Source organism: Camellia sinensis, chromosome 9, assembly GCF_055761805.1.
Source record: "Camellia sinensis isolate YWXY chromosome 9, ASM5576180v1, whole genome shotgun sequence".
NCBI lineage: Eukaryota > Viridiplantae > Streptophyta > Magnoliopsida > Ericales > Theaceae > Camellia > Camellia sinensis.
In genome coordinates this window covers 189,423,084-189,435,716 of record NC_138969.1, presented here as the reverse complement: position 1 = coordinate 189,435,716, position 12,633 = coordinate 189,423,084, and the positions used below count along the sequence as shown (strand labels likewise).

Here is a 12,633-nt window from a genome sequence, read left to right as displayed (position 1 = left end):
GACAAATAGAACCTGTGACAACAAACAAAATGTCATTAGCACGTGTAGGTTGGGAGTTAGAACTAGAAATGCCTTAAACTTAATCGAAAAAGGGTGTTAAGGGGACGAAAATGAAAAATAGCCCCCGACCGTACGGACGTCACAACCAGCTTCCTCACGACAAATAGGACCTATGACACCAGACAGAATGTCATTAGCACGTGTAGGTTGGGAGTTAGAACCGGAAATGCCTTAAACTTAATCGAAAAAGGGAGTTAAGGGGGCGAAAATGCAAAACAGCCCCCGAATCACCATACGGACGTCACAACTAGCTTCCTCACAACAAATAGGACATGTGACAATAGAAGGAATGTCATTAACACATGTAGGTTGGGAGTTAGAGTAAAAAATGCCTTAAACTTAACCGAAAAGGGTGTTAGGGGGGCGAAAATGCAAAACAGACCTTGAACCATTGTACGGACGTCACAACCAACTTCCTCACAACAAATAGGACCTGTGATAATAGACGGAATGTCATTAGCACGTGTAGGTTGGGAGTTAGTGCCGAAAACGCCTTAAACTTAACTGAAAAAGGGCGTTAAGGGGACGAAAATGCAAAACAGCCCCTGAACAGCCATACGGACGTCACAACCAGCTTTCTCATGAAAAATGTGACCTATAACAATAGACGGAATGTCATTAGCATGTGTAGGTTGGGAGTTATAGCAGAAAATGCCTTAAACTTAATCGAAAAAGGGCGTTAAGAGGGCGAAAATGCAAAACAGCTCCCTAACCATCGTACGGATGTCACAACCAGCTTCCTCATGAAAAATAGGACCTGTGACAACAAACAGAATGTAATTAGCACGTGTAGGTTGGGAGTCAAAGCTGAAAATGCCTTAAATTTATTCCAAAAAGAGACAGTTTGACATCTAATAAATGTTCAACAATTTGATTGTAATTGGTTTCATTGTTTCATCATATACGGTGGTCATTTGGGTGGTAAACATATTAAGAAAGCATGATATGGTTATGGAGATAACCCTGTAGATGAATCGTTTAGTTTACTTTGATTTAGAAAATGGGAATGAAGAAGTGTTAAAATAAATTTACAAGCAAAACATTCTACCAATAACATCTATTTTATGAAGAGGTATGCTCCTAAAAATTATATTTTTTGTAAATTGAAATCAAGTTTGGAATAAATCTTTCATCAAACATACATATGATTGTATTTCGAAAAAGCCTTTTATAGATTGTTCTACCTTAAATGCATGTTATTACAACATTTTTCCTATGTCTGAAGCAATTGATATTTTGTAATGGGTGCTATTTTTATTTTTATTTTTTGTAGATGGCTTTTGGCGTGGACTTGTGGATAATCAATTTTTGTGTATAGAGGATAGTTGACACTTTTGTATAATTCTGCTAACTATGCCGTCCTCTATTTTTGTATAGATTAATATTATTGATATAGATAACTTTTGTAATCCAACTGATAGTTACTGGCGTGGCATATAGATCACCTTTTGTCGTGGTACAAATTACGATGGTAATTTGTACCACGTCAAATGGCCATTTCACATGGTACTAAATATATTTTTTTGTATATAGAGGGTTGGATTTTTTATGCTTCTCTATTTTGTGTGGAAGTATAATTTTAGTTTGGACAATAGTTGGTTTGTATAGAATATGTACATTTACAATTATTCATTTTTGGATGGATGAAAGTAATTTGGATTGTGGAATGATTGATAAAATATGTATTATTTTGTTTATATACATACTACAGGTTGTACGGAATATAGACACATTGTGGAGAAATTATAATTTTGTAATAAAACATAAGACCATTTTTTTGGCGACTAAACAATTTGTACTAAAAAAGGAAGTACATATTTCAGTGACTAAAATGTTAGTAGCTAAAACTTAACAACAAATTTCGGTAAACAATTATGGCGACTACAATGCTTAGTGCCAACAAAAAGCAGACATTAGGCGACTAAAATTTAAAAAATAATCAGACATTTGGCTACTAAAATATTTTGTAGCGAAAAATAAAAAACATTTGCCGACTATTAGTTTAGTAGCGAAAAATGTGAGACTTTAGCCGACTAAATGTTTAGTAGGCAAAACAAAATATTTGGCTACTAAAAGTTTAGTAGCCAAAAAAGTGAGACTTTTAGTGACTAAAAAATTGGTAGGCAAAAATAAAACCAGACTTTAGGCGATTAAAATCGTAGTAGTCAAAAATAGTTTGATATTTGGCGACTAAAATATTTTGTAGTCAAAAACATTTTGATAAACAAGAAAAACACTTTTGCCGACTACAATTTTAGTAGCAAAAAATTTGACACTTTAGGCGACTAAACTTAGTTGCTAAAACACAATCACACTTTAGGCGACTAATATATTTAGTAGCTAAAGAGGAACCAAAAAAATTTTTGGCGACTAAATCTGTAGTAGCTAAATATAAATAACGTTTTTTGCGACAAATATTTTTAGTCGCTAAAAGGTGATATTTAATTTTTTTTCAATACTCTTGGCGACTAAAAACTAGTTGACATTGCATTATATTTGGCGACTAAAATAATTTTAGTCGCCAAATACCTTCGCCAACAATCCTTCAGCGACTACTCTTGCGACCAAAATATTTAGTCACTAAAAACTTTTGGCGACTAAAAGATGGCTTTTGGCGATTAAAAATTTAGTCGCTAAAAGTGTAAATTCTTGTAGTGTAATAAATAGAATTTTGATACAAAAGTTTCATCTAGCGATGACGTATTTATAATTATGAGCTAAAATATTAGGTGTTATGAATTGAAATGCAAGGACTACAAGAGGCCACATTATTCCACGAAAATTTTGTATAATTTTAGTATTTTACATATCTTTACTCTATTTTAAAACAAAAAAGGAATTAAGATATTTCTTAATATAAAATTTGCATTATCACATCATTCAGATGAATGATTTTGCATAAAATGTCTTGAAGAATGGCATTTTCCTAAAAATAAGGGGTAATTACGTGTAAGTCTTACTAAGTAGACTTATTGTCTAATAGGTCCTATGAGAAAAATTTGTCATAAAATAATGTTACTAATTGTAAGTTTTAGTGACAATTTATAAAAATAAAATAATGACAAAAAAAATCACTAATTGTTAATTTTTAGGGACGTATGTAAAAAATTGTCACAAAAAAATTATGTTTAGCGATAATTTTATCAAGATTTATTTTTAATAGGATTTGATGGGAATTAAATTCAACTATTAAGACCTATTGGTAGTTTACCTTAAAAATAAAGGACCATCATCAATATGAGTTATATTTTTAAAAAAAATTATTGTTACATTATTTTGGATTGAAATTCTGTATAAAATTTTAATTTGTAATTGAATAATAGTCAACCAATCCAAAGTCATATGGACATAGTCTGTTCTGGTCAACTTATATCATCTGATAAGGAAAATATTAAGAAATAAGGCCCATATGATGCAAATATTTATTTAAATCAACATGAAATAGTGGAGTGGGTGACTGTATCTTCATGAAAAATCCTTGAAAAAAAATAATAAAGTTATTATGCTGCAAAGTGGTTTATTCATTTGTCAGTCTATCTGTCATATTGTCTTCCATATATATATGAATAGAATTTTTAGTTCTTGTTGTGTCTGGAAGCCACCATATTTTGTTTACAATTAAACCAATTGGAAGTGAAAGTGGCAATGTGGAAGCCATGTGAAGATTTAGAAGTAGAATAATTATTTGTGGCAATGTACAAATATCTAACCATCAATTTTATATATAATTACAGAATCTAATTATATAATTAGATGTTATTTTTTTAATATAGAATAGAACTCACACATTTAAATCTCACTTTATAATTATGTATGAAAATTAGGTCATTCTAGATGAGATTGTTGGGTTATGAGATCAAGTTAAAACCATTTTTAATATCAATTGATTTTAAGTGAATTAGTAAAAATTGGGACCAATAAATGGTATATGAGAGCCCTATGTCGCTCTGTAGACTAACTCAACTCGAATAGCAGATTGATCACTATAAATATAAATTTAAGTATAAACTTGAAACCCACCCTAACACCAATGGATGATAGTAACAGACTATCACAAACACAAATTTAAATACAAAAGTAAAACCCTCGCTCACACCAATTTATTTAAAGTGAATTGATGAAATTTAGGATGAACAAAGACTTAACCCGCATTTGGAAACTTAACTTTTAGGCTAAAACAAGTAAAAAGTTACAAAAAAATTAATCATATACACCAGTCATTCATTTTTCTTTTATGAAATTAAAAATACTCCATTCACAAATTCATAAACTTTTTTTCATTTCCTACAAAAATTAAAAACTAAAAAGTTATCAAAAGATCCAAACCCTGAACACAACCTTAATTGTGGTTCCTTCCAGTCCCCTGGAGCAATATGGTAAATAGTTTGGGTTTAGTGTTGAAGTGGCAAGCATTATGCTTCATGTAGATATTTTTTAGTTGTATATCATTACCTTCTAATCAATTAATATCCAACTAGTATAGACAACTGCGAATACACGATACAACACGTACACAGATTGACATAATAATTTTGTTTTTTATAAATATGAACACTCGACGCAACATAGACATAAATTAACATAATAAATTTTTTATATATAGAAAAAACAGGAATATTCACCATGAAATGATAATTAAAAACCTTGGTCCATGCTGCCAATTTCTAAACTGTGCTTGTAATGTGCATAATTATAAGGTTTTAACCAAGAGTGAGCTCAAGAGAGAGATCACTTGCATCTGTCCCAGGTAGCTCAGAATACTTGGACTTGGATGGTATAGAAATAGTACTACCAGTCTCTAGTAAAGCCTTTTCTTGCAAATCACTCTCCTGAAAATAGCAACATGAAAATTTCTTAGTTTTGAATTGTTCATCACCATCTCATTTAAAATAATAAGTTATTAGAGTGACGAGTAATTTTATTATTTTATATTCAACACGTTCCTTACGTGCATGGCCACACTATCTTTCATAAACAAGCCAAACACATTCGCACGTGGAGGAGAGGCAAACATACTAAAACAAAAACATGCACTAATGATATGATAATAGAGTTAATAAGACATGAACTCAAAATCTCCTCAAACTGATCTGAGAAGTTATTTAACAGATCTAACCTAACACGTGACTATGTGTCCACCTAAATAATAAGGGTCATGACCATCTTTTTTTTTTTTTTTTTTTTTTTAATAGAAGGAAAGTGGCCATGTGTACTCCTATTTTTGGATATGGATGGGACCTACTAGATTTTTCTTTCAGGATTATTTATATTTTTAGTACGTTTCTCACATGTGGTCAAAGTTTTAGAAGTATTGATTTTTGCAAGTTTGAGAAAGAGATTTTACCTGAGTAGCGCAACTAGAGAGAAAATCTTTGAAGATGTTGGAAGGATTGGATGTTTGTCCCCATCTCATAGTTGATAATTTTGGGTATGAGAATGGCTCCTTCACTTTCTCTCCATTCATTTTCTCTTGCTTCTGTTTCCTGCAAAGATGCCCAACCCAAGTTGGATTTCAAACAACAAGAAATGACACTTATTCTTCTTGTACATGCATAGCTGCCTAAAAGTAATTTCTTACCACGTATATCATTTTGGTGTAAGAAGCATAATTTAAAATATCGAGCAATACGTATTGGTTTTTCAGCCTTTTGATACTGATACACCTTGGTATACTAACAAAAATAAAAATCACATGCCTAATATATATTATTTCATAGCCCATTCACAACCCAATTTACAATCGACATGGTTGGTTTGGTTGCTATAAAACTTTTTGTTTTTATTTTTCTATAACTGATGCTCTTAAAATATTACAATAGTATAACTTGATTCTCGACACGTATTGCTCAATATTCTTGATATTATTACACTACAATTGATACTAATTTGTTTTTCAACACCACTATTAAAACCTTGGTAAGAAGAGACTAAAATATGCTGAAATGTGTGACTAGTGTTTTCTTTATGTATCCGTTGTTCTTACTAGGACGAAAAGAACTAAGAAAAAATATTTCAAAAGGAAAGTATTCTTTCAGAATTTTCATAACAAAAAAATGATGTGACAACTTCCAAAGCATCCTTTTTATTTATTTATTTATTTTTCTGTGTGCATATATCTTCTTAATTTCCTTTCAAACATCAAATGAAGGAGTAACAAAAACAAATGGGGAAATTCACTAACCTTGTTGCTTGCAAGGGCATGGTAACATTCTTTGAACCAAGCTCTCCCAAATTGTGATTATCATGGTTTTCATTGATAGTCAATCCCCTATTAAAGCTGTGGTGAATTGGTTGGCTATATAAAGGACCAGACTGCATCAAGTTATTGAATTGTGAACCCCCCTCTTGCATCTTATCATCTTTGTTTGGAGCCACTTCCATTTCTGCAACAAAACACCACTCATGGAATTTAAAAAATATGTATGTCAAGTCAACAATGATTCATTTGACCGTGTTTGTTTGTTTGGGGAATAAGGTTTACAATCTAGAAAATAGTAATGGTATCCTCATTTATTATGAGTTGATAATGTCACATGTTATGCACATGTGAAGCACACTAAGGGCACGTGTTATATATGTGGAATGACTATTGGACAAGTGCTTTTTTGTAATAGATACAAAATTTGAAAAGCAAACATTATAAGATTAAAACATTTCTTCTAATTTATTTTACAATGCCAAAAGAATAAAGGCCAAAAAAAGAAAGGAGAGTATTTTTAGGCAATATAGAATAATGGGGGTTTGCTTCCTTAAAGAATATGGTAATCATGATTTCAACTATTATTTTTAACCTCATATGATGCCAAAAGCACTATTGAAAGTAAAAATGGTTACACTGTGATTTTGGTATTGATACAATCTAGACAAAATTAATGGCATCCTCATTAATTAATGAGTTGACAAGGTTTGATTAAATTTACTACTAGTGTCACATTTTATGCACGCATGTGATACATATAGTGTGACGATCTCGACATACGTATTGTTTTTATATATTATTTTAGTGAGCGTTATTGTATGGTTATATTTTTAATTTATGCTTATCTGTTTGCTTATGAATTATCTGTAAGAATACCGACTTAAAATTCGAAATTGAAAACCCGAACGAATTCAAAGACCAAAATTGACTAGTTCAATAGACCAATTAAACTATTTAGAATCATATGGCAAGTTTGATTAAAATTTGATTCAGATCAAAATAATTAGATTAAATCAATTAGGTTTGATTACGATTAATTAGAATTAAGGTTAATTGATTAGCCCTAATCACATTTGATTAACTTAACCTAATCAAGCCTATATATAGGTCATATAAGCTTAATGAGTTCATTTTCTCATCAACTTGGTTGATATTTAGAGAGAGAAACAAGAGAGAAACAACTCCTAGAAAGAGAGGTTGAAGAATTGTGATGATTTGAAGGGAAATTGAAGGATTAAGCTAACCAACTCTCAAATTCAAGCTCTAGGAATGGAATTTAACCATAATTCTTGCAAATAGTTCAAGTAGAAGTTGAATTCATAAAATTTGTAGGAACATTTCCATGTAATTGACAAGAAAATGAAGGAATCAACTTATTTATGGAAGAATTGAGTTAATTGTGCACATGCACGCATATTCCATCATTCTTGAGTTTGATTTTCAACAAAAACATTACATGCATGAAGTTGTACTTTCTATTCTTGAAGTTCTTCACGAATTCACTCTCAATATCTCATATGATCATGTTTTAAAAAGAAAATAGTTAAATTCAACACATGTATGGCAAAAATATTGAGTTTTGAGTCTTGTTTTGGAAAATTGAAAGAGATTTGAGAGTATTGCTTATAATTCCCATGAATTCATGCATTATAAAGAGTTTCTACATGTTTCTACCAAGCCATGCAAGCTTTGAATATGAAAGACATGTTTTTGAACTGCAAAGAGCGATCTAGAAAAACCAGAATTCACCTAGTTCGCTCGAGCGATGAATCTGTGGCTCGAGTGTACTTTGCATGCTCTCAGTATTTTTGCAGACATTTGCACTTGGCTCGAGCGACTAAAGTGATGGCTTAAGCCTACTTTGACACCATCCAATATTTTTGCAGCCAGGCCACACCGCTTAAGCGACCAAAGGTCGAGTGAACACCCTGTTTTCAGCAAATTTTGGCAAACACTTACATGTGTATATTTGCATCCTTATGCCCTTTTAGGCATACTTAAGCATCATTTAGACATCTTTAGTTATGGAATAAGCTAGAAACACACGTAAGAGAATCGAATTAAGATACAACATTTGTTATGAATGTGAGTTTCAATATGTATATTTGTTATGTGTTTGTGTAGGTGGTCATCCATGGTCCAACACCTGTGTCAGCCCACTGTGAGTAGCATCTATGTAAAGATATATTGAAATGTATTTTTGAATTACTGCAAGAATAATATTTTGAAATGCTATTTTGTTAATAATGAATGATCGTCTCTTTTGAAAAGTAATTGTGGCATCCTTAGTGAAGCCTTCACATGGGGAAAATAATACTATAGCCCTTTGCTTGATACGACCATTGCTTAGGGGAAACAATACCAAGACCCTTTGTTATATGAGCACAAAAATCTCTGATGTTGACCCGAGTGGTCCCTTTGCTTGACCTATATGGTCTCTTTGTTTAGACCTATGTGGTTCCTTTGTTGACCTTAATGGTCCATTTGACATGCCTTTGAGTCCTTTATTTTGCACTATTGGATGTACTACATATGAGATATGATATATGAACTTTGATATGTTAGGTATTTAAGTAAGATTTGTTTCGAAACTTATGAGATATGATTTGTATTATGATATACATCGTTCATTTAATCTCTTTATACTGATATCACTCATTGGGCTTTAGTTCACTCCCTTCCCCTATACATATGTAGGTGGGCAAATGGAGCGTCAAGTTTAGAGATGCCTAAGGAGTCCATCCTCTGTAAAGCCACTTTCGAAGTGCCTTCGTGATGGGGCGTACTTGGACTCTGAGCCAAGCCGTGTCAACCTTTGGTTTATGTTATTTTGTTTTTGTTCTTTTGAGGATTTGTTTTGTATGAATGTTATGTGTAAGAAGTTTAACCGGATATGTTATACCTACCTACATATGTATATAAGAATGGATGTTTGAGTTGTAAGTTTTAAATTCTTGTGAAATTTACATGTATGCACCGCTTGATGGACATAGTTATGTTCTGTTATTGGTTTTGCAGAGCCTCGTTTACTATTATTAATTATCTATTTTGTCTTTGAGGTCGGGTAATTTGGGATTACTGGCCGGCCATGGCCTAAACCTCTAGGGGCGGGTTTGGGTCGTGACATATAGAATGACAATTGTGTTAGATTTTTGTAATTGTCAATCATATTTGACAAAACTCCTTTCAATTATAATTTTATTCGCTCTTTTGTTTCAGTGAGACAGTGAGTGTTTAAATGTGAATCCAACTCGAGTTGTGCATGTGTAGAGGAGTTTGTGCTGACATTCTGTGTCATGAGCATTCCTTGTTTACCACTTTGTCCTAGTGGATCCGGGATAGGGCCCAAGCGGGGTCGAGAGACAGCGTTCTCGAAACCAAGAAAAAGTCAAAGTTGTGTAACCGCTCGAGCGGTCATTTGTGCACTCATGCGGTGAAGTAGTTCATCCAGTATCTCTACCTGCATCTGAACTTCTAAGAGACAAGTTTTACCGCTCGATCTGTAGATGTTGCACTCGAGCGGTTGGCCTATATGTTTGCACTGCCTTTACTCACATCGCTTGAGCGATAAAGTGTGAACTCGAGTGGTCTTCATGCTCTGTTTAGTATAAAGTGCGACGTTTACTGTTTTTAGGGTTAAACCCTTCCAGATTCTTAGAGAGGAAGAGAAAACAAAGCGTTTTATATTGGAAGATGTTTTGGTATTGTTTTCCTTGATGATTTGAAAGTGATCGATTGATCAACGAGTTTTATATTGACTATCATCGAAAGTTGTTTTGTTCGTTCATTCATAAAAAGAGAGAGATGTTCGTTGGTAGATTCCAGGAAACTTGAGCCTAAAGCTTTGATGGATTCTAGTGGACTCGACATCGGTGTTGTGGATTCAACGTTGAACAAAGCAATTTCGAGGTGAAGATGGTGGTATAAGAGGCACACTGAGTTTGGTTTAATTTGAGCTTGGATTCGCTAGGTAATTGAGAGTTTTCATGTGTAATTCATTGTTGTCTGCTTAGTAGATTGTTTTATGGTTTTAACCCGTGATTTTTTACTATAATTGGAGTTGAATGCGTGTTCTTTTGTGATATATACAGATTTTGAAAGTGAACATTATAAGAGTAAAACATTTCATTTAATTTGTTTTGCAATGACAAAAAAGGAAAGGCCCAAAAAATAATTAGAAAAAAACGAGAGTATTTTGAAGTAATATAGCTTAACAGGGGTTTGCTTCCTATAACAATTATGATAATATGATTTCAGCTATTATTTTTGACCCCACATGATACCAAAACCATAGTTGAAATCAAAAATGGTTCGACTATGTTTTTGGTATCGATACAGACTAGAAAATATTAGTGGCATCCTCATTTATTAATTAGTTGGCAAGATTTGACTAAATTTTGCTAGTGTCACATGTTATGCACCTAGGATACAACCCACAGTGGACACATTCAAAAATAAGTTTTTTTTTTTTGTGATAAATATGAAAGACCATCCACTATAAACACAGGCAACTAGAATTAGAAGAAGAATCAAGTAATATCGTTGTGACTTATTGAATGCAAGAGTCTGCACTAAAAGGATCCCTTAATTGATTTTGTCCATCTTCTTTTGTTTGTCATATGATAATGATGGGATGACTTCCCAAAAAGAACATTAATTGTATTTTTAGTAATTAATGACAGGATTAATACCACCTCTGAAAAGAATTAGGCAAATCACGATTATGAAGAAGCATCGAACATATTGAGTGCAAAAATAAATAAATAATATTTGTGATACATGCAGAATGACAATTGGAGAAGCATTATTTTGTAATAGGTACAAATTTTGAAGTTGAACTACCACAATCCAAAAATTAATGCCTCAAGGCTACAAAGAAAAATAGAAGGATGAATAAACAATATACCATCATGTAAAATATGGATTTATAAAACAGTTATATATCATTTGATATTAATTGGATAATATCAAATGATTATCAGTGATATAATTCGAAGTTCAAAACTTGATACGTATCTGTTGATATTTAAAAATCTTCTAGTGACATTTAGATATATATATATATATTCTGGGTGTGTGTGAGTGCATACAATCAAATATAGGGTTTTTTTTTTTTTTTGGAATAAATGTGAAAGACCATATACTATAAACACAACTAAAATTAGAAGAAGAATTAAGTAATATTGAAGTGACTTATTGAATGCAATAATATGAACTAAAAGGACCCCTTAATTGATTTTGCTCATCTTCTTTTGTTGTGATGATAATGATGCGATAACTCCCCCCAAAAAATATTAAGTGCATTTTTAGCAATCAATGGCAACCGGATTAATACGGTTACATGTAATTAATGATCAAAACCACCTCTAGAAAGAATTAGGCAAATCACGATTATGGAGAACCATTGAACCCACATCCTACTGAGTGCAAAAATATATAAATGAAATTCACCTTGAAGTGTTTGGACCATTAAGTCATGCAATAGTTGTTTATGTAAATGCTATTACCTTGTACTTTCTGGTCATGCCTTGTGCTCCTATACGTCTGTCCACAGCAAAAATCAAATTCTTAGGCAATTATGAAGAAACTTCATTAAAAGGAAAAAAAAGAAAAAAAGAAGGGACATATGTTAAAAATAGATTAATTATTGTACATAAAACACTAAAAGTAGTATTGTATCAAAACCTGGAGGTGACTCTTTACATGAGATATGGAAAGTCCTTTTACATTCATTAATTGTAACACCATCTTTGGAGTTGCCCCTTCAACAAATGAATCACGAAATATTTCAATTATCATCCATTAAAATGTTAAAATCACTAGTTTACTTAAAGTGGGACTCATTTTTGTTCCCATTTTGTTTCTAACTCATTGCAATCGATGCATTGAGAGAGTGAGTGAGAGAGAGAAAGAGCCTACTTTCTTCTCCACCAAGGCGTTCAACCGCATGAACGAAGCATTGATGAAGATCAGGAGTCCAGCGAAGCCGAGGCATCTTGGACCGGACATAAGGTCTAACACCGCCGGTTTTCAAACTTAGCTCGGGCAAACCATCATCTCTTTGATGTCGAGAAAATTTCATATACGATAATTCAGAATGATCTTGTAGGTTGACAAGGGAGGAAGATGAAGATCCCCTGAGAGAGTTTTGAGAGTCTAATCGCTTCATTTAAGAGGCAAAGAGAGACACAGAGAACGAGAAGAGTTGGATAGGAGAAGCCGGTTTAGACCACAACAAAATGAGAATAAATATTAGTAAGACTGTTCCTTCCTTTGTCTTCTTGTGCTGGGTTCTCGACCCTCTTAGGGTTAGTTTAGTCTTTTTGAGTTTCGATTCCATAGAGAAAAAATTTACACGGAATTTGAGGCATAGA

The 12,633-nt window shown here is 32.6% G+C and overlaps 1 protein-coding gene across 1 annotated transcript; it reads right to left on the bottom strand.

Annotated features, from left to right (window-relative positions):
* Positions 1–4,760: 4,760 nt before the first annotated feature.
* LOC145800002 (uncharacterized) lies at positions 4,761–12,428 on the bottom strand. The gene is made up of 4 exons (XM_082889652.1): positions 12,179–12,428; positions 6,242–6,443; positions 5,405–5,543; positions 4,761–4,889 (listed from the first exon to the last, which is right to left on the bottom strand). Exons 1-4 carry the CDS (start codon positions 12,426–12,428, stop codon positions 4,761–4,763), a joined length of 720 nt encoding a protein of 239 aa, XP_082745778.1.
* Between the last annotated feature and the right edge of the window lie 205 nt (positions 12,429–12,633).

What these genes read in the sequence shown, in the direction of transcription:
- LOC145800002 (XM_082889652.1), bottom strand. Translation starts at nt 12,428, where the DNA reads ATGAAGCGATTAGACTCTCAAAACTCTCTCAGGGGATCTTCATCTTCC. An exon ending in ACGCCTTGGTGGAGAAGAAA is followed by an intron (nt 6,444 to 12,178) that starts GTAGGCTCTTTC and finishes GTTTTGTTGCAG; the next exon opens with AAATGGAAGTGGCTCCAAAC. An exon ending in TCTCTAGTTGCGCTACTCAG is followed by an intron (nt 4,890 to 5,404) that starts GTAAAATCTCTT and finishes TGCTATTTTCAG; the next exon opens with GAGAGTGATTTGCAAGAAAA.